A 22,334-nucleotide genomic window follows, 5' to 3' on the forward strand; every position below is an offset into this window, starting at 1 on the left:
ATTTTAGATATAAATTCTTCCTTTGATGTTCTATTAGCAATTCACATGTGTTTGTTTCAATATCACTGAAAAAACTGATAATCCCAGAGGGAAGAATGATTTCCTGGACTTTCTGGCAATCTTTGGGCAAATCCGTAACAATCACCTTGACTGCTGCAGTGTGAGGAACCGGAACTTTCTTTATAGAATCCTGAAACATTGGTGGGATCTCAACAACAACATCCCATGGAAGGGGAGGAGAGCCACAGGCGATACTGTCGACTGGCTGACCTGCAAAGAATACGTTTTACAACTCAATCACATGTCAAAACTGAGCAAGAGTCTGAGGGGGTAAATCATTCATAAAGTGGCTAGGGGTCTATTTTCAACATACTAACCTCCACCTGCTCCATGTTGTGTGGGCCTTGATTCATTGGCAGCAATGTTGTCTCAGAATCAGAATGTCATGGTATCCAAATACGAGACAGGCTTGCATACAGAATCCAAGCCAACATCTCAGTTCAGTACTATGTGAGTGGTGCATTGTCCAAAATGTTGTCTTTTGAATGAGGCATTACACTGAAGCTCTCTTAGGCGAAGCTTAAACTTGACTGCCTGGGCATCCCTCCCTGCCATCTAACTAGAATGCTTGCCTAAATCTCCTCCTCCTCACCCCACCCCCCCAACCAAACACCTGACTTTTACCAATGACACTAAACCTCCAGTCAGGGGTAATCCTGACCCACTGGCCAGATAATGCTTCCTGACAAGTGGAAGCAGAAGATCGATAGCCAGCTGAGTAAAACAAAAACAATTTAAAACAATAACAGCAATAATTTGCATTTGATTTTGATTTGATTTGTTATTGTCACATGTACTAGCATACAGTGAAAAGTATTGTTTCTTGCACACTATACATACCCTTTATAGAGAAGGAAACGAGAGTGTGCAGAATTTAGCATTACAGTCATAGCTAGCATGTAGAGAAAGATCAACTTAACGCAAGGCTCAAAATCTATTCAAAATTCTGACAGCATCAGGGAAGAAGTTGTTCTTGAGTCGGTTGGTATGTGACCTCAGACTTTTATATCTTTTTCCCAGAAGAAGGTGAAAGAGAGAACGTCCAAGGTGCATAGGGTCCTTAATTATGCTGGCTGCTTTGTCGAGGCAGCGGGAGGTGTAGACAGAGTCAATGGATGGGAGGCTGGTTTGAATAATGAATTGGGCTACATTTAAGACCTTTTGTAGTTTCTTGTGGTGTAGGGCAGAGCAGGAGCCATACTAAGCTGTGATACAACCAGAAAGAATGCTTTCTATGGTGCATCTGTAAAAGTTAGTGACAGTCGTAGCAGACATGTCAAATTTCCTTAGTCTTCTGAGAAAGTAGAGGCTTTGATGGGCTTACTTAACTATAGAGTTGGCATGGGGGGACCAGGACAGGTGATCTGGACACTTAAAAACTTGACCCTTTCTACTTCGTCCCCATTGATGTACATAGGGGCATGTTCTCCTTTATGCTTCCTGAGGTCGATGACAATCTCCTTTGTTTTGTTGACATTGAGGGAGAGATTAGTATGAAGCTAAACTAGGTCTAAATGTAAAAAAAGATAGTAAAAGTTTTTACAAATATATAAAGAAAAGACTGGCTAGAGTGAATGTTGGACCCTTGGAGGACGAGAGGGGGGATTTAGCGGTGGGTAACGAGGAAATGGCTGAGACTTTAAATAAGATTTTTGCGTCGGTCTTCATGGAGGAGGACACAAATAGCTTACTGAATATTAAAGATAGCGGGACGGTAGGAGATGAGGTCCTTAATACAATTACTGTCACTAGAGAGGTATTGCTTGGTAGACTAACGGGACTGAAGGTAGACAAGTCCCTGAGACCAGATGGAATGCATCCCAGGGTTCTGAAAGAAATGGCAGAAGTAATAGCAGATGCCTTAGTAATTATTTATCAAAATTTGCTGGACTCTGGGGAAGTGCCAGAGGATTGGAAAACAGTTAATGTTACGCCGCTGTTTAAAAAAGGTAGCAGACAAAAGGCAGGGAATTATAGGCCGGTTAGCTTAACGTCTGTAGTTGGAAAAATGCTAGAATCCATCATCAAAGAAGAAATAGCAAAACACCTAGAAGAGAACGGTTTGATCAAGCAGATGCAGCACGGATTTGTGAAGGGGAAGTCGTGTTTAATGAATTTATTGGATTTCTATGAGGATGTGACTAGTGCGGTAGACAGAGGGGAGCCGGTGGATGTGGTGTTTTTAGATTTCCAGAAGGCGTTTGATAAGGTGCCTCACGAAAGGTTGCTGCAGAAGGTTAGAGTACACGGAGTTGGGGGTAAAGTGTTAGCGTGGATTGAGGATCTAACAGGAAGCAGAGAGTTGGAATCAATGGGTGCTTTTCTGGTTGGCAGTTGGTGACTAGTGGAGTGCCACAGGGATCGGTGCTGGGGCCTCAGCTGTTTACCATTTACACAGACGATCTGGAGGAGGGGACTGAGTGTAGGGTAACACGAAGATGACATGAAGATGAGTGGAAAAGCAAATTGCGTGGAGGGAGCGGAAAGTCTGTAGAGAGATCTGGATAGGCTGAGTGAGTGGGCAAGGACCTGGCAGATGGAGTATAACGTTAGCAAATGTGAAGTTATCCACTTTGGTAGAAATAATAGTAGGAGGGATTATTATTTAAAGGGTGAAAAGCTGCAGCATGCTGCGGTGCAGAGGGACCTGGGGGCCCTTGTGCATGAGTCACAAAAACCCAGTCTGCAGGTGCAGCAGGTGATCAGGAAGGCGAATGGAATGTTGGCCTTTATCGCGAGGGGGATAGAATATAAAAGCAGGGAGGTCTTGCTGCAACTGTACAGGGCACTGGTGAGGCCGCAGCTGGAGTACTGTGTGCAGTTTTGGTCCCCTTATTTGTGAAAGGATATATTGGCCTTGGAAGGAGTACAAAGAAGGTTCACCAGGCTGATACCGGAGATGAGGGGGTTAGCTTATGAAGAAAGATTGAATAGACTGGGCCTGTACCCGTTAGAGTTTAGAAGGCTGAGGGGGGATCTTATAGAGACTTATAAGACAATGAAGGGGCTAGATAGGGTAGAGGTAGAGAGATTCTTCCCGCTTAGAAAGGAAAACAGAACTAGAGGGCACAGCCTCAAAATAAGGTGGGGGGCAGTTTAGAACGGAGTTGAGGAGGAACTTCTTCACTCAAAGGGTGGTGACTCTCTGGAATTCTCTACCCATTGAAGTGATGGAGGCTACCTCGTTAAATATATTTAAGTCACGGGTAGATAGGTTTCTGATAGACAAGGAATTAAGGGGAGAAAGCGGGAAAGTGGAACTGATCCACTTCAGATCAGCCACGATCTTGTTGAATGGCGGGGCAGGCTCGAAGGGCTACATGGCATACTCCTGCTCCTATTTCTTATGTTCTTAAGTTCTTATTATTGTTGTCGCACCAGTTCACCAGATTCTGTATCTCATTCCTGTACTCTGTCTCGTCATTGTGTGAGATCTGACCCACTATGGTGGTGTTGTTAGCAAACTTGAAAATCAAATTGGAGGAGAAATTGCCAGTCATAGGTGTATAAGGAGTATAGAAGGGGGCTGAGAACACAGCTTTGTGGGGCACTAGTGTTGAGGATAATTGTGGAGGAAGTGTTGTTGCCTATCCCTAATGACTGTGGTCTATGAGTTAGGAAATTCAGGATCCAGTCGCAGAGGGAGGAGCCAAGGCCCAGGCCATGAAGTTTGGTGATGAGTTTTATGGGAATAAATGGTGTTAATGGCTGAGCTGTAGTCAGTAAATAGGAGTCACACAGGTGTCTTTATTAGCTCGGTGTTCCAGGGTTGAGTGCAGGGCTGGGGAGATGCATCTGCTGCGAACCTCTTGCAACAGCGGGCAAACTGTAATGAATCCAGGTAGTCCTGGAGGCTGGACTTGATTCATGCTATGACTAGCCCTTTGGAGCACTTCATAATGATGGATGTCAGAGCCACCGACCAACAGTCATTAAGGCTTGCTGCTTGGTTTTTCTTTGATACCGAATGATGGTCATCTTCTTAAAGCAGATAGGGACCTCAGATTGTTATAAAGAGAGGTTGAAGATGTTTGCAAATATCCCCGCCAATTGAGCTGCGTAGAATCTAAGTGCTCATCTGGTTACCCCATCCAGGCCAACCATTTTCCATGGGCTGACATTTGAGAAAGCTGCTCTGACATCAGCAATGGTGACCCCAGATATCAGTTCATCCAGGGCTACCAGGGTGGAGGGCATGCTCCTGCTGACTTCTTGCTCAAAATGGGAGTAGAAAGCACTGAGCTCCTCAGGGAAGCGTGTTTTGGAGTTGGCGATTTTACATGTCTTCATCTTGTAGCCTGTTATGTCTTGCAGACCTTGCCATAGTTGATGGAGGTCAGTGTGGCTAGCCTGGGACTCTAGCTTGATCCAGTACTGTCGTTTAGCATCTTTGATGGATCTCCTTAGATCGTATCTGGCTTTCTTGTACAGGTCAGGATCACCTGACTTGAACGCCTCAGACCTGGCCTTCAGCAAGCAGTGGATATCCCTGTTCATCCATGGTTTCCAGTTGGGGAACACACTGATTTGCTTTTTTGGCACACAGTCTTCTGCACATTTACTAATGAAGTCAGTTACTGTAGTGGCATACTCTTTCAGGCTGGTTGTAGAGTTTTTAATTATTGACCAGTCCACTGACTCCAAGCAGTCCTATAGGAGATCATCCAATTCCTCAGACCAACATTGCACAACTTCCTTTGATGGATTCTCCCGTTTCAGTTTTTGCTTGGAAGCCAGGAGCGGGAGCACAGCCTTGTGGTCTGATTTACCAAAGTGTGGGTGGGCGATAGAGCTGTAGGCATGTTTGATATTTGTGTAGCAATGGTCTAGGATGTTTGGGCCTCTGGTGGAGCAGGAGACATGTTGGTGGTAACTTGGTAGTATGCTCTTGAGCTTGGCCTGATTGAAGTCCCTGGCCACGATGAACAAGGCTTCAGGATGTTTCGTCTCAAGGCTATTTGTAGTGGTGTCCATTTCGTCCAGCGCAATCTTCACGTTCCCATGGGGTGGGATGCAAGCTACCATCAGAATAACGGAGGTGAACTCCCATGAAAGGTAATAGGGCAGCATTTTAGCATCAGGTAGTCTAGGTTTGGGAAGCAGAAACTTGCCAGTGTTGCTACATCTAGGCACCATGAGGTGTTGATTAGAGAGCAGACCCTACTTCCCCTAGTCCTGCCTGAGGCCGCTGTATGGTCCATTCAATGGATTGAGAAGTCCTCTGGTGGTTGGATGCTGTCTGGTGAAGCAGGAGTAAGCCATGCCTCCGTGAAACAGAGTATACAGCAGTCCTCCAGTTCTCTTTTGAAAGTGATTCTGGTGCTAAGTTCATCTGGCTTGTTTTCCGGAGATTTATATCGCACCTCTAATATACTAAAATATTTCAAGGCACTTCACAGGAGCATAATCGGACAAATGTTTACATCAAGTATATGAGAGTTAAGGTTGGTTTTAAGGAACATGATATGGAAGAGAGAAAGAGAGATTTAGGGAGGGACTTTCAGAGCACGGGGCCTCGACAGCTGAAGGCATGGACTATAATGGTTGAGTGAAGGAAGTGGAGGACAGGCAAGAGGCCAGAACTGGAGGAACCTTAAAATGTTACAATCAGTGTAGTTGCAGTTGAGATGCTTACTGAGGAACACAGCAGTATCACTGAGGATGAGCGGTCAAACTAAAGTTGGCCTAGAAACAGCATGGCACAAATTGGATTTTGACTTACATGATTTTCATTGATTGGGTTGAAATTCCTTTGGGAATACTGCAGATGTGTGTCTTTAGAAAGATGTTTGATTCCAGTTTCTAATTGGTCAGTAAATTAAAAGTTTTGCTAAATACACTCTCACCTCTAAATGGCTCATGTGTCCATTCAGTTAGCCGGGATTCGATAAAGGTCTCAAGACGATACTGAAAGAGACAACAAATGTAGATATTTAAGGGGTTTAGTGTTTCTGAACTAGTAATCCAGAGACTCAGGCTAATACTCTGGTAACATTGGTTCAAATTCCACCATGGCAGTTGGCAGAATTTCAAATTCAATTAATACGTCTGGAATATAAAGCTTGTAACAATGACCATGAAACTATTATCAAATGTTGTAAAAACCCATCTGGTTCACTAATGTCCTTTAGTAATATCCTTGCTTGGTCTGGCTTACGTGTGACTCCAGACCCACTGCAATGTCATTGACTCTTAACTGCTCTCAATTGCAAGTTCAAAGGAAAATAGGGATGATCAACAAATGCTGACCTTGCCAGCAATGCGCACATCACATGAAGGGATAAAAAAAATTGAGAACATTGTCTATAAAACTCAATCACCAGGACCCAATCATATCCCACCTGCCCATCAATGGGGGCGAATCACAATCTTCTGTCCATTACTGGGGCAATCACTATCCACAACACCACTGTTCCCCCGTCCCGAAAAACATTATTAGCAGCAGGCAATCACAGCCCAGCGCTCCGTCACCAGGGCCCAATCACAGCCCAGCGCTCCGTCACCAGGGCCCAATCACAGCCCAGCGCTCCGTCACCAGGGCCCAATCACAGCCCAGCGCTCCGTCACCAGGGCCCAATCACAGCCCAGCGCTCCGTCACCAGGGCCCAATCACAGCCCAGCGCTCCGTCACCAGGGCCCAATCACAGCCCAGCGCTCCGTCACCAGGGCCCAATCACAGCCCAGCGCTCCGTCACCAGGGCCCAATCACAGCCCAGCGCTCCGTCACCAGGGCCCAATCACAGCCCAGCGCTCCGTCACCAGGGCCCAATCACAGCCCAGCGCTCCGTCACCAGGGCCCAATCACAGTCCATGTTATTAGGATCCATGAACAGAATATTTGCTTCCTGAGGCTGTGTCCATTTGAAGGAAAAATGCTTGAATCTGTCATCAAAGAAGAAATAGCGAGGCACCTAGAGAAGAATGGTTTGATAGAGCAGACGCAGCACTGTTTCGTTAAGGGGAAGTGGATAGTGACAAATTTATTAGAATTCTATGAGGATGTGACTAGTGCAGTAGACAGAGGGGAACCGGTGGATGTGGTGTTTCTCGATTTTCAAAAAGCGTTTGATAAGGTGCCTCACAAAAGGTTGCTTCAGAAGGTTGGGGGTATGGAGTTGGGGGTAAGGTGTTAGCATGGATAGAGGATTGGCTGTCTAATAGGAGGCAGAGAGTTGGTATCAGTGGGTGCTATTCTGATTGGCGGTTGGTGACTAGTGGAGTGCCGCAGGGATCGGTGCTGGGGCCTCAGCTATTTACCATTTATATAGATGATCTGGAGGAGGGGGCTGAGTGTAGGGTGACGAAATTTGCTGATGACACAAAGATAAGTGGAAAAGCAAATTGCACGGAGGGTGTGGAAAGTCTGCAGAGGGATCTAGATAGGCTGAGCGAGTGGGCGAGGACCTGGCAGATGGAGTACAATGTTAGCAAGTGTGAGGTTATCCACTTTGGCAGGAATAATAGTAGGAGGGATTACTATTTAAAGGGTGAAAAGCTGCAGCATGCTACGGTGCAGAGGGACCTGGAGGTCCTTGTGTATGAGTCACAAAAACCCAGTCTGCAGGTGCAGCAGGTGATCAAGAAGGCAAATGGGATGCTGGCCTTTATAGTGAGGGGGATAGAATATAAAAGCATGGAGGTCTTGCTGCAACTGTACAGGGCACTGGTGAGGCCACAGCTAGAGTACTGTGTGCAGTTTTGGTCGCTGCACTTGCGCAAGGATATTTTGGCCTTGGAGGGAGTGCAGAGGAGGTTCACTAGGCTGATACCGGAGATGAGGGGGTTGGCCTATGAAGAGAGACTAAATAGACTGGGTCTGTACTCGTTGGAGTTTAGAAGGATGAGGGGGGACCTTATAGAGATGTATAAGATAATGAAAGGGATGGATAGGGTAGAGGTAGAGAGATTCTTCCCGCTCAGAAAGGGCAACAGGACTAGAGGGCACAGCCTCAAGATAAGGGGGGCGCAGTTTAGAACGGAGTTGAGGAGGAACTTCTTCACTCAAAGGTTGGTGAATCTCTGGAATTCTCTGCCCGTTGAAGTGGTGGAGGCTACCTCGCTAAATATATTTAAGTCACGGGTAGATAGGTTTTTGATAGACAGGGGAATTAAGGGTTATAGGGAGAAAGTGGGAAAGTGGAACTGATCCACTTCAGATCAGCCATGATCTTATTGAATGGCGGGGCAGGCTCGAAGGGCTAGATGGCCTACTCCTGCTCCTACTTCTTATGTTCTTATGTTCTTAAGGCCACGTGATCAGTCATTCTCTTGAACTTTGTTTTCGTGCTATATAGGAAATACAAATGGAAGAATGAGGAAACACTGTACGCAAAACAGTCTGAGAATCAACCTATAGCATCCCAAACATGCCTGACTCTTGAGAGGTGTCCCTGGCTTTGGATATCAAAAGCTAGATGGAACTTGCCCTCACACAAGCTCTAATGGGTTTACGTGGAGGAAACAGAAGAGGGACCAAGAAACAAAATGGAAGATCGCTTGACTGGATTAGGGGTGGTAAGGTGAAAGGATTTTTTAAAAAATGAGTGTCTTACCCTGTACATGTTGAATGGTGTAAGATCCCGAAAGACCATGTCTCGGGCAGGGCTGCTGCTGTAACAGCAGTGAGCAGCAGAAAACTGTGTCAATGCCTCTCTTGCTGCTTCTTCAGTGATGGATGGAATTCTAGAGAGAAGTAGACAGAATGTCAAGTCTGAATCCCAACAAATGCTGTATTCCCAGCTTCATTCCTTTTGGGGACGATCTCTCCAGGATCCTGGCCCAACATTTACCTCTCAACTAAAAACACATAACCATGATCTCAAAGTCCATTTCCACAGCCACACAACGTGAACTGAGGACAAACAAACCCAATCTGCCTGGAGGGTCTTCCTGGTGTTGGATGTTGATTTTTTTCCTGTAGTAATGGAGCTTCTCTCAGTATCACAGTGTGAACTGGTAACATCCATTCGCCAGACAGAGTTTAGAGCAGGATAGCAACGTAGGAACAGGAGGAGGCCATTCAGCCCATTGAGACTGCTCCTCCATACAATACTAGCATGGAAGAATTTTTAATGCTCAAAAGCAGTTTTGAATCATCATAACGGTTCAGCAACGGATCAGTCACTTTGATGTTCATGGTGACTGAGTCTACTCTACCGAGAAAGAAGTGATATTTGAGATAAAAGAGTAATTTTAGAACTGAGATAGGTGAAAGTGAGTGTTATTTTACACCAGATGAAGTGGTCTTCCCTCTAGGATGTTAAAAGTATGATTGAAGGCTGACAGTTCATGGCCCCTGAGAAGACAGTGTACCTCCATTCTAGCTGGGGCTGTGCTCGCTCCTTCTTATCGGATGGGTGAACTGGTGGAGATATGTAGTTTCCACCTGTAACCAAAAAGAAAGATTCAACACTCCAAGCACCCGCTATTTATACCAAAGTAAATATCCAGGAAAAGGGGAATGTTGCTGTGGTTATCCCAATAGGATAACTGAAGTTTACTCATGCTGATTAACCCATTGTATTATTCAAAGTGAATTACTGGCTTCCTCCTCATTCTCCACCTGTTACCATGGTCCTGACCTGTAAACAGGCAATAGATTTGTTTATTTGTTAGTGTTACAAGTAGGCTTACTTTAACACAGCAATGAAGTTACTATGAAAATGCCCTAGTCACCACACTCTGGCCCCTGTTCGGGTATACTGAGGGAGAATTTAGCATGGTTAATGTACCTAACCAGCACGTCTTTCAGACTGTCGGAAGAAACCAGAGCACCTGGAGGAAACCCACACAGGGATGATGAGAACGTGCAGACTCTACACAGAGAGGGACCCAAGCTAGGAATCGAACCCAGGTGCCCGCCACTGTGAGGCAAGTAGTGCAAACCACAATGCCACCTTGCTACCCAGGCTGCCAGCCAATTCTTCACTCTTATAGAGGCCACTCTTCACATGTGAATTCAAGTGGTGAACGTTGGCAGACTCTTCAGGCTGGGGGGGAGGGCTTCACACTGACCCTGTCCTCCCCTCAAATGTCCACTAACGGTCTGCAGAAAGCACTCAGATGCAAGGATCCACCACAGCCCAGGGACATAGGCAGACAATACACTGAGTGACTGAAGAGCCTCAGGCAGCTGTCTCTGGGATAAGAATACCCCTCTAGCTCTTCAAAATACTTCACATTAATGGAATGTTCGTCATCTGAGAATCAACAAGGGGATAAGCACACTTGCTATCAACTCACTAAACCTATGTGGATATTTCACTCCAAACTTACCACCACCTGCGACAGTTCCCTCGTAGCCCCTCACATGGTCCAGCATTTCTATAGGAGGCGCAGTTGGGCCTTCTTCATCCTCCAAGTCCTCTGGTCCATCTGCATGAGATCAGGACAGTTAGAAATGTGTTGACCACTGAAACATCTCTGACTGACCACAGGAACTGGTCCTATTGAGTACTGTTTCTTTGAGTGGAAATCTGTCCTGGACTATATCACTAAATGGACAGTATTGCATGTGTTTCCTATTAGCAACCCTGCTTGAAAATCTGTTCCATGAATGAATGAAAATAAGGGAGGAGAGAAACATTTCACCTTAATTCGATTTGATTTATTATTGCCACATGTATTTACATACAGTGAAAAGTATTGTTTCTTGCGCGCTATGTAGACAAATACCATTCATAGAGAAGGAAACAAGAGAGTGCAGAATGTAGTGTTACAGTTATAGCTAGGATGTAGAGAAAGATCGACTTAATGCAAGGTAAATCCATTCAAAAGTCTGACAGCAGCAGGGAAGAAGCTGTTCTTGAGTCAATTGGTACGTGACTTCAGACTTTTGTATATTTTTCCCAAAGGAAGAAGGTGGTAGAAAGAATATCCAGGGTGCGTGGGATCTTTAATTATGCTGCCATTTTTTGGTAAGATTGTGCCCAATGTGTTGCCCATTTAAGATAAAGAGGAGGATTTTTTTTGCTGAGGACTGAGAGACTTTGGAATTCTCTTCCTCAAAAGGTGGTTGAGGCAGAGTCTTTGAATATCTTCAAGGCTGAGGTAGATACATTCTTGTGAGGGGGTGAAAGGTTTTCGGGGTAGACAGCAACGTGAAGTTAAGGTTAAAATTAGATCAGTGATAATCTTATTGAATGGTGGAGCAGGCCCAAGGGCCTACTCCTGCCATTAATTTGTGTGTTTGTATGGTTGAATTTAATGGAAGTGAATATTGAATGGGAAGTATTAGAGATGGCCAAGTAGATACCACCTACCTTACATTACCCTCCAACTGAGTGGCTTGCTAGGCGTAGTAGCATGGACCTTTAAGGAGGGCGTTTCCTGAGGGTCATGTGACCAGTGAGGATCCTCTTGATCGTCCTCGTGGAAACTGAGTCAATTGGCAGGAAGGCAAGTACCATGGGTCAAGAAAGGATTCACAGTTGGAGTTAGGCAGTCGACTGGGGCAGTTGCATCATAATCTAGTTTGACCTTGTATATATATTATTCTTTATTTGGCAATTAAGCCTTTTTTCTGTTAAGCCATATCAAGTCATCCCTGATATATTACATTGGCAATGAAACAAAACATTGAAGACTTTGAGAATCACAGTGTCCAGCTAGATGGACTACACTCATTGTGCCCATTTTAAAACTAGATTAGGCAATAAGAATTTGCGAGAATTACAGATCAACTGTCATTCAAGGAGCACAGATAGACAGGTACCCCATAGCCAAAATTTAAGATCCTTAAGTTAAGCCAGCAGGAGGTTCAAATTAGACTAAATTAGATCTCAGGCAAGCCTATCAGCAGCTGGAGTTGGATAAGGACTTGCAAAAGCTGGTGACAATCAGTACTCACAAGGGTATGTACAAATATGCAATGTTGCTTTTGGAGTCTCATCAGCCTGTGTCACTTTCTAGCATACGTTGGACAGTCTATTACCAAGGCATTCCCAATCTAGTGGTTTATCTGGACGATGTACTAATCACAGAGCAGCGCAGTGGCATGGTGGTATGGCTGCCTCACAGTGCCAGGGACCCGGTTTCAATTCCGGCCTTGGGTCACTGTCTGTGTGGAGTTCGCAGAATCTCGCTGTGTCTGCATGGGTTTCCTCTGGCTGTTCCGGTTTCCTCCCACAGTCCAAAGAAGTACAGGTTACATTGATTGGCCATGCTAAATTCACTCTAGTGTCAGGGAGATTAGCAAGGGAAATATGTGGGGCTACAGAAATAGGGCCTGGGTGGGATTGATGTTGGTGCAGACTCGATGGGCTGAATGGCCTCCCTCTGCATTGATTCTATGATTCTGTGACTGGTACTTCACCTGAAGGTCACAGATCCAATTTAGAAGAAGTATTGAAACGGTTTAAGAAAGCAGAGGTTAGGTGCAAATGGGAGAAATGTACATTTCAATCAGAAGAACTTATCTACTTAGGATTTAGTATCCATTCAAAAGGACTACATCCTTTGGAAGAAAAAGTAAAGGCCATCAAGGAGGACCCACAGTCAAGACGTATCCGAGCTGAAGTCATTTCTGGGGATAGTAAATTACTATGTCAGATATTTTAAAATGTTTCTATCATCTTTGCCCCACTTCATCAACTGTTATAAAAAACACCAAAAATGGAAATGGGGAGAAGAACAAAAGGAAGATTTCATAAAAATTAAAGTCTCTGCAGTCATCTGTCTTGGTACATTTTGACCCAAACACACCCTGATAGTAATCTGTGCTGCTTCATCGTAAGGAGTGGGAACTGTTTAATCCCACTGAATATCTGATGGTGCAGAAAGGCCCGTTACCTTGGCTTCTAGATTGTTGTCTGACACAAGAAGAAATACCCCCAAATAGACAAGGAAAGCTTGGCTCTCATCTACGCAGTCAAAATGTTCATCAATGTATGTATGGCTGATATTACACAGTTGTCTCAGACCACGAGTCATTGTTAGGTCTGTTTATAGAAAATAAGCCGGTGCCAACAATTACCTCCACAAGGATGCAAAGATGGGTCTTTTGTTAGCAGTGTGCAGTTATATATTTATTTCAGCATCGCCCTGGAACACAGATATCACATGCAAACACACTTAGCCGGTTGCCTTTGCCACAAACAGCATCATCACCACTGGTTCCTAAAGAGATTATACTAGGACTGCATTTAACAGAGACCTTGCCAGTCTTGGCAAAACATTAAGTCATGGACAGGAAGCGACCTGTATTGTTGAAGGTAAAAAAGATAGTAATGCAAGGATGATGGTATGAGAAGTCGGAGTTGTTAAAATCTTACCAAAGTAGAAGAACGGAAATAACCTGTGAAGACAGATGTAACTGTGGGGCGGGGCAGGCACAGAATAATAGTCCCAACCCACAGGAGATGACTCCTGTTACAAGAACTATACGACTCTCATCTAGGTCAAAATAGAATGAAGACCCTAGCTAGGAGTTGTATGTGGTGGCAGGGCATTGACAAGGATAAAGAACAGATGGTTAATCAATGCCCTAGTTGCGAAGCTCAACAGGCTTTATCACCACCGGCAAATTTGCATTCATGGGAGTGTCCAGTCCAACCGACCATGGGCGAGGCTACTCATAGATTTTGCCAGGCCATTTATGGGTCATATGTTTCTTATATTAGTAGATGCACACTCCCCCATGGCATTCCAGAAGTGGTGTTGTTGTACAATGGCACATCATTCATGATGGAACATAAGAACGTAAGAAATAGGAGCAGGAGTAAGCCATCTAGCCCTTCGAGCCTGCCCCGCCATTCAATAAGATCATGGCTGATCTGAAGTGGATCAGTTCCACTTTCCCACTTTCTCCCTATAACCCTTAATTCCCCTGTCTATCAAAAACCTATCTACCCGTGACTTAAATATATTTAGCGAGGTAGCCTCCACCACTTCAACGGGCAGAGAATTCCAGAGATTCACCACCCTTTGAGTGAAGAAGTTCCTCCTCAACTCTGATCTAAACTGCACCCCCCCCGCCCTTATCTTGAGGCTGTGCCCTCTAGTCCTGCTATCCTTTCTAAGCGGGAAGAATCTCTCTACCTCTACTCTATCCATCCCCTTCATTATCTTAAACGTCTCTATAAGATCCCCCCTCATCCTTCCAAACTCCGAGTACAGACCCGGTCTATTTAGTCTCTCTTCATGGTCCAACCCCCTCATCTCCAGTATCAGCCTAGTGAACCTCCTCTGCACTCCCTCCAAGGCCAATATATCCTTCCGCAAGTGCAGCGACCAAAACTGCACACAGTACTCCAGCTGCGGCCTCACCAGTGCCCTGTACAGTTGCAGCAAGACCTCCCTACTTTTTTTTATATTCTATCCCCCTCGCTATAAAGGCCAACATTCCATTCGCCTTCTTGATCACCTGCTGCACCTGCAGATTGGCTTTTGCAACTCGTGCACAAGGACCCCCAGGTCCCCCTGCACCGTAGCATGCTGAAATTTGGAAAATTTTTGGAAAAATTCCAAAAATTTCTCAAGCCTGATGTCATCATCATGTGAGGTCAGCACCTTACCATCCGGTATCAAATGGGCTGGCATAGTGTGTGGTACAAACATTTAAGTTGTCAACAAAAGAAACAGATGAACAGGCCTCTTCCTTAAATCATAGCCAGCTTTTTATTATTAGATAACATCAACCCAAACATGACCACAGTGGTCACACCAGCCGACTTACTGATGGGACATCAACTAGGAACACAATTGCAGGACATATATAGGGACATGATATTCCCAAATTTGGCGAGAAGGTTGGAGATTTGGCAAAGATCTTCGAAGGAAAATCACAATTTAGTAAGAAATAACAGTTTAAAATGGAGGATTCAGTCTTGGTCATAAATTTCTCAGTAGGCCTGGAATGGGTGGTTGATAAAATACTGTTGTGCACAGGACAAGTCTTCTACGTTGTGGAGATACAAGGCTGCAGGCTTAGGAAAAATGTGAACCATCTAAGGAGAAGAGCAGTATTGGGCACAGGGGATCCACAGGCAACCTGTGCAGATAATTCGAGAATGCCATGTCTGGTTACTGTGATTTTGGTGAAGAATGTGGGACTGGAGCCTTCAATGGCTGCGGAGGATAAGGAGCCAGAAGCTGCCAAAGAACCACCAGGTCCTGTATTAATCAGACTGCCTTTTCTGTCTGTCCAGTCTGGTTCTTTAAATGTACAGGAGCCTGCTACCAAACTGAGGCACTCCATCAGAGCCTGGAAGTGTCTGGACTGATTAAACGTTTGCTAAATTTCCACTGGTTCTTCCTCATAACCTCTTGCTATCAGAGCCTATTGTGCACCTTATTAAGCCTGTTCTTTGTTTCTCCTTAGAGTATTTTGGATTTTGGGAGAACAGAGTGTAATGGTGTGGTCCTTTAAGATGGGCGGGGGGGGGGTGTTTCCTGAGGGCCATATGAATGGCAAGGGCCCTATGGCTTGCCCTGGTGGGAGGCTGAGCCAATTAGCAGGAAGACGAGTACCACGCGGTCAAGAAGGGACTCACAATTGGAATCAGGGAATCAAGTGGAGCAGTCGCATTGTAATCTAGTCTGACCTTGTGTTTTTATTATTCTTTATTTGGTAATAAAGCCTTTTATTGTTAAGCCACGTTGAGTCACCCTCAATTACACTAGGCCATTTCAGGGACAGTTAAGAGCCAACCACATTGCTTTGGGTCTGGAGTGACGTGAAGGCGAGACCAGGTAAAAGTGGCAGATTTCCTTCCCTAAAGGACATTAGTGAACTAGATGGTTTATGTTGTCATGGTCACCATTACTGAGATCAGCTTTCAATTCCAGATTTTATTCATTAATTTAAATTGCACCAGCCGCCATGGTAGGTTTTGAACCCATGTCCCCAGAACATTAGCTCGGACCTCTGGATTACTCATCTAGTGGCAACATCGTGATGAAACCATCTCTGCCAGTGACACTGAGCTCTTATGGAGAAGCACGTCCATGGCAGGGTTAGCTGGCTTCATTTTGGATAACAGCCCTTAGCGGCTGGTAACATTCTCTCCCTGTGGTCACAGAGTACAGAAAATAAATTGACTAGGGTTCCAGAAGTGTGAACATTTGGTGATGGCAGGATTGGGGGTCAGTATGATGTTCGTCTCTTCCCAGTAGGAAAATCCTGCTTGTTGCAGTACTGAAGCACAGCTATTGTTTTGGAAAGAGTACATCAGGGCCTGACTGGGGAGGACTGGGACAGCAATGGAGATATGTGTGGTTTTAACGAAGATACTGTTGGGTCTATTACAAACTGCTGTCTGGCCAGCTTGCCACTCCCCACTCACTTCCCAACCTTACTGTCAGCACAGACATATGAATCCCACTAGATTAGGAATGTTCCAGTCAGATGTCCTATTCTGACTAGGGTGTGTGCGTGCATTGGGCAGGGGAGGGGGGGGATGGGTGTACAGGGCAATTTTCATAGCACATTCAGAATTCAGGGTTCCTACTTTCCACTGTGGAAACACCAGCTAACAAGAGGGTTTCTTTCTGAGTGAGGCGATTCTCAAATGGACAATGCAGTTCTGAACACAGGAAAACAAATCAGTTACAATGACATCCAACCTCCCCACCCCGCCACCAGAGGCACCTAATTATACACAATCTCAACACAATGAGTAATGTATCCACATAGAGGGGGAATCTATCAGTCTGTGGGATTTTTAGGGTCATGATGATAATTTAGTTAGATTTAGAATAGTTATAGAAAAGAATAAAGGTAGACTAAGAGTAGAAGTTTTAAATTGGGGAACAGACATTTTTACTAAGATAACAAGGCAAGGGAATACACAAGAAATGGTAGGGTACTGAAAAACACTGAGCAGAAGGACTTTGTAGTGCACGTCCATAGATCCCTAAAGGTGACAGGAGAGGCAGATATGGTAATCATGTGGGATATCTTCTTTTGTTGGCTGAGGGATGAAATGTAAGACTGGGGAGGCTGGAATGGAGAATCTTAACTGTAAGGAAAGACTAGATTTTATAATTTGATTTATTCTTGCATGAGGTGAGGGAGTCACTGGCAATGCTTATTACCCATTTCTAATTACCCCCAAGAAGGGGCGACATGATGGTACACTGGTTAGCACTGCTGCCTCACAGCGCCAGAGACCTGGATTCAATTCTGATCTTGGGTGACTACTGTGTGGAATTTGCACACTCTCCCCGTGTCTGTGTGGGTTTCCTCCAGGTGCTCCAGTTTCCTCCTACAGTCCAAAGGTGGATTGGCCATGGTGAATTGCCTTTAGTATCAAGGACCGACGAGATAAATATTTGGGGTTACGGAATAGGGTCTGGGTGGGATTGTTATTGATGCAGACTCGATGGGCGGAATGGCCTCCTTCTGCACTGTAGAGATTCTATGATTCTCTGATTTTTTAAAAAGTCCACTGCAGTTTTATCTGTATTGACATTCCTGTAGCAGTTTAGTACAGCTGAGTGGCTTGCTAAGGCCATTTCAGAGGGCTGGTAAGAGTCAACCACATTGCTACTGGATTGGAGTCACATGGAAGCCAGATTTCCTTGTGAATGGACAACTATTGAACTAGATAGGATTTTGCAACAATGGATGGTCATAACTGTCCATCATGGAGAAAACCTTCCAATTCCACCAGCTACCCTGGTGGGATTTGAACCCACACTCCCAGAGCATTAGCCTGGCCCTCTGGCAAGCTGGTCCAGTGACATTATCACTACATGACTATCTCCCCTTAATAGGATGGGGTTGTTTTCTTTGGAACAGAAGAGGCTGAGGGGAGATTTAACCGAGGTGTATGAAATGATGAGGCGCCTAGAGAGACTGGACAAGAAGGACCTAGTTCTGCTAGCACAGTGTTCAGTAACAGGGGCATAAGTTTACAAATAAGTGCAAGAGGGCTTAGAATGGAGTTGAATAATATTCTCATCAGGGGAGGAGGGATGGTGGGGAAGGTGGTATGATTGGAACTCACTGATTGAAAGGATGGTAGAGGCAGAAAATTAAAGGTATATTAAGATACCCATTTGAAATGCAGCACCTTACAGACCATGAAACCATTGCCAATTGTTGGAAAAACCCATCTGGTTCACTAATGTCCTTTAGGGAAGGAAATTTGCTGTCCTTACCTGGTCTGGCCTACATGTGACTTCACAGCCATAGCGATGTGATTGACTCTCAACTGCCCTCCAGCAACTAGAAATGGTCAATAAATGCTGGCCAGCCGGCGACACCCACACCCCATGAATGAATTAAAAAAACATGAGCTGGAAAGTGGAAATAGTCGCTTGTTTTCAGCTAGGATACTCATGAGGAGCTGAATCACCTTATTGTGCCATAAATCTTTGTTTGTACAGTAATAAATTACAGGGTACAGTAACATTATTCAGTGTAGAATAACATTACACATAGTATACAGTAACACTTCTCAGGATATAGTAACATTACTTAGGAGACAGCAACGAAAGCCAAGTCTCTGGCACCATGGTGGCTCTGCAGGGCTAGAGTGATAGGGAACTCAATAGTAGGACATGAAAGTAGGGAAGCCATGGTTAAAAAGTGGGGAGGAAGTGGCAGAGGTGGGGGGCAATACATTCTTCATGCAAAGTTCTGTGATCATTGGGGATAGCTCCTGCTCCCCTGCACCCCCCCCCCCCAACTTTATGCCTCCCTCTCTGGCCTCCAAAACCCACTTTCCTAGGGTGCCCAATCTCTTCTTGCCCTAAAGCCCAGAACTTATCTCAGTCCCCAGACCCATTGCTCTTCTTCCCAGGACCCACCAACCCAACACACTACACCATTCTGGCTCTGCTGGGATCAGACTGCCCACTGTGGCCTACTCTCTGCTCATTAAGGCTGCCTTACTGCCTTATGTTATCACTGTACAGCCACTTTCCTTTTAAAGTTGGTCAGTCTGTAGTGAGTAGGTTGGGGTGGTGACGGCAGTGAGGGCAAACAGTAACCCAGCCCTCAACATGTCAACAAGTTTGCCAAAATGCCTCTGGGACACTACACTATCATGCACCCAGATTTTTAGCAAACACATGGATCATGTGGTAAACTAACAAAAACCTTTTCAAAAGTGAACCCAAAAATCATCTGCCTCTGCTGCAGGGCATGTTTGAGAAACTGGTCACAGCAAAAGCAGTAAGCAGTTAATGAACCACAAATAACCTAAAGTAACAATCACTGTGTCTTCTAGCCACTTAATGATGCTCTCTTTTAGCTGTCTAGCTTGGTCTGGAAGTCTTTTATTGCCAGCTCTCTCCGTCTCTGAGCATTTCTTGTTCTGCCTGTATGGCTGTCTGTCTCTCTCCCTCTCTTTCTCACCCTGTTTGCCTCTCACCCACACACTCTGTCTGTCTCATACTCTCTTTCATTCGCTACCCCTCCCAGACTCAGACTCTGCCTCTATCACAGTCACTCTCACATTCTCTGTCACGGTCTTTCTCACTGTCTCTCTCTCTTTCTCACACACTTACACAATCTCTTTGCCTCCTCACATACGCACACACACACTGTCATTGCCTATCTTTGTTATTGTCTTTCTTTCTCATTCACACTGTCTTCTGTCTCACACTGTTTTCCTCACATATACACACTGAATCATGTTTCCGTCTTTCTCCCTCTCTCACACACACACTCTCTCTTTCACATGGTCTCCTCTCTGCCTTTCTCACTCTCTCTCACAGGCACTGGTCTGCTCTTACTGTTGAGGGACACAGATGGAAGCTGACAGCTGAATAAATATCTGCTTTCCTGCCGGTTTCTTTTAAGGATCCGGTCCACCCCGATTTACACTCACCACTGACTTGTCCCCCTTGTTGAGTTGGGCCCCATTAACAAAGCAAGAGAGCCAACTTACCAGCTTCTGACTGGCCGGGATCCATTGGGAAAGTCTGCAGCACTAGTCATGCACGAGGCTGTGACAACACAGCGGAAGTTGTGTTGAGCCAGCAGAAATCTCTATTTTAATTGACGAGCTGTGGATTTCTGCCAAGTTTACACAAGTTCTGATTTTAAGATATAAAAGCCCATGCCTGGGCTTGCTAAATGTGTAACAGGCTCTGCAACATCGTGAATACTTTCCTGGAACTGAGGTTCAACACAATGGGATGACGTGAATTTTTACTGTAAATAGGATTATGCCCACATGGAGGGGCCTCTTAGTTATTGAACTGAGGCAGTTAAAGGGGTATTGCTTTTAATAATTTTGTGTTTGGTGCGCAGTGGAATGGAGAGACCAGCAAGGACAGTTTGTGACAGACAAACTCAGGTGAAACAAGGGACAGTTCTACCTTTATCACCAGACAAAAAAAGGAACAGAAAAAAACCAGGCAAGTGCAGATTGCTTCAGGATGTAATAAAGCCAGGTGTAAAATAGGGATGTAAACTGGAGCAAGTGTAAATCAAGGCAGGGGTAAAACCGAAAATGGTTAACAAAGAACAACCCAGCATGGGAAACAGGCCCTTCGGCCCAACAAGCCCGCGCCGCTGCATCCTCCTACACCTACCCTGCCCTGTGTGTATGTGAGTGGAACCCCTAATGTAGCCAGATTCAGGGGAGAATAGTGTCAATTTGGTACACCAATCAGCCTAAGAGCACATCTTTGGGGTGTGGGAGGAAACCGGAGTGCCCGGAGGAAACCCACGCAACCACAGGGAGAATGCGCAAACTCCCACAGACACAGGCCTAAATCCATGTATCTGCACAGCTAGCAGTGCTAGTCACTGAGCTGTTATGGCGCCCGTCTACTGGTCCAGGATTAAGCATACACAATGACACGAAGTACTAGGCCACTCCCGGAACCTCCAAGAGCAGCCCAGGCATGACCCACCGTGTGCATGCCCCTCGTTTGACAACAAGGTGGACCGACCCTGTGGAATAAAAAGACAATACGTTAACATGTAATACTACATTTCCGGTGTCTCCCGAGGCTCTGACCCTATTTAATACCCTCTACTATAACCCTCCATCCTTGCTTCGCTCATGTGTCTATCTAAGTAAACCTTAAACAAGTCCAACGTGCCTGCCTCCACCATCCTACTCAGTAGCGCGTTCCATACCCCCACGACCCTCTGCGTGAAGAACCTTCCTCTCATATCCAAATTATACTTCTCCCCCCTCACCCTTAGATCATGACCTCTTGTAATTGTCCCCAGTCTAGGGAAAAGCCTACCACTGTTGACTCTATCTATTCCCTTCAGTATTTTATATACCTCTATCATATCCCCCCTTAATCTCCGTCTTTCTAAGGAGAAGAGCCCCAGTTTCTCCAACCTTTCCTCGTAACTCAGTCCTTCCATGCCAGGCAACATCCTGGTAAACCTCCTCTGCACCCTCTCCAGAGTCTCCACGTCCTTCCGGTAGTAAGGTGACCAGAACTGGACGCAGTACTCCAAATGCAGTCTAACCAACGTTCTCTGTGAAAATCAGAGCGGGGGAGATCAGGCCTGGGTGAGATCCAGGTCTGAACAGGATCAATTCTAACTGGGAATCAGGTCTGGATGGGGATTATAGAAACATAGAGGAGGAAGCCATTGGTCCTTCAAGTCTGTTCTGCTATTCATTATGTTCATGGCTGATCATACAACTCAATGGCCTGATCTCGCCATTCCCCCAATACTCTTTTATCCCCTTCGCCCCAAGAGCAAAACACACAATGTTTTGGTCTCAACTACTTTCTGTGATACAGAATTCCAAAGGCTCACTACTCTCTGGGTGAAGATATTTCTCCCTATCTCAGTCCGAACAAGGCTTATCCTGTATGCTCAGACTGTGACCTTTGGTTTGGGATTCCCCCACCATGAGGAACATCCTTGCATCTACCTAATTCCATTAGAATGTTATATGTTTCTATGAGATCCCCTTCATTCTGCTAAACCCCAGCAAATATGGTCCTAGCCGACTCAACTCCCCTGATGTGTCTGTCCCACTATCCCAGAATCAGTTCTGAATGGGGATTCAGGCTGGATAGGAAGATTGAATATGGATGGGAATTGAGTCTGGGTGCGGATTGGCCGTGGATGGGGATCAGGTTGCAATGAGGCTCAGATCTGGGTGTAAGGATCGAATATGGATGAGGATCAGGTCTGGATGGAGATTGAATCCAGGTGGAGATCAGGTCCGGGTGGAGATTGGGTAAGGAGGAGTCTGGGTGTGGATCAGGTTTGGATAGAGATTGGGTCTGTATGGAGATTGAGCCTGAATGGGGAACAGGGGATTCAAGTCTGTACGGGGATCAGATCAGAATGGGGATTGAATCTGGAAGGAAACCGATGAAGGAGTTTTCCCATCTTG

The 22,334-nt window shown here is 45.4% G+C and overlaps 1 protein-coding gene across 4 annotated transcripts in view; it reads right to left on the reverse strand.

Annotated features, from left to right (window-relative positions):
- Nucleotides 1-20,066, reverse strand: part of LOC145339984 (protein SSUH2 homolog) — a 47,699-nt gene extending 27,633 nt beyond the window's left edge. For 2 of the 4 annotated variants that reach the window (XM_080184455.1, XM_080184456.1), the window contains exons 1-6: nt 19,899-20,066; nt 10,336-10,434; nt 9,373-9,445; nt 8,613-8,742; nt 5,907-5,967; nt 146-270 (exon numbers count right to left, since the gene is read on the reverse strand). In XM_080184455.1, coding sequence (XP_080040581.1) covers nt 146-270; nt 5,907-5,967; nt 8,613-8,742; nt 9,373-9,445; nt 10,336-10,434; nt 19,899-19,923 — 513 coding nt within the window. In that variant the 5' untranslated portion in view covers nt 19,924-20,066. The remainder of the gene's footprint in view (nt 1-145; nt 271-5,906; nt 5,968-8,612; nt 8,743-9,372; nt 9,446-10,335; nt 10,435-19,898) is intronic. The other 2 variants (XM_080184457.1, XM_080184454.1) reach the window with 2 other exon arrangements.
- Between the last annotated feature and the right edge of the window lie 2,268 nt (nt 20,067-22,334).

The sequence above is a fragment of the Carcharhinus amblyrhynchos genome, chromosome 3 (genome assembly GCF_965287045.1).
Source record: "Carcharhinus amblyrhynchos chromosome 3, sCarAmb.v2.hapA, whole genome shotgun sequence".
Classification (NCBI taxonomy): Eukaryota; Metazoa; Chordata; class Chondrichthyes; order Carcharhiniformes; family Carcharhinidae; genus Carcharhinus; species Carcharhinus amblyrhynchos.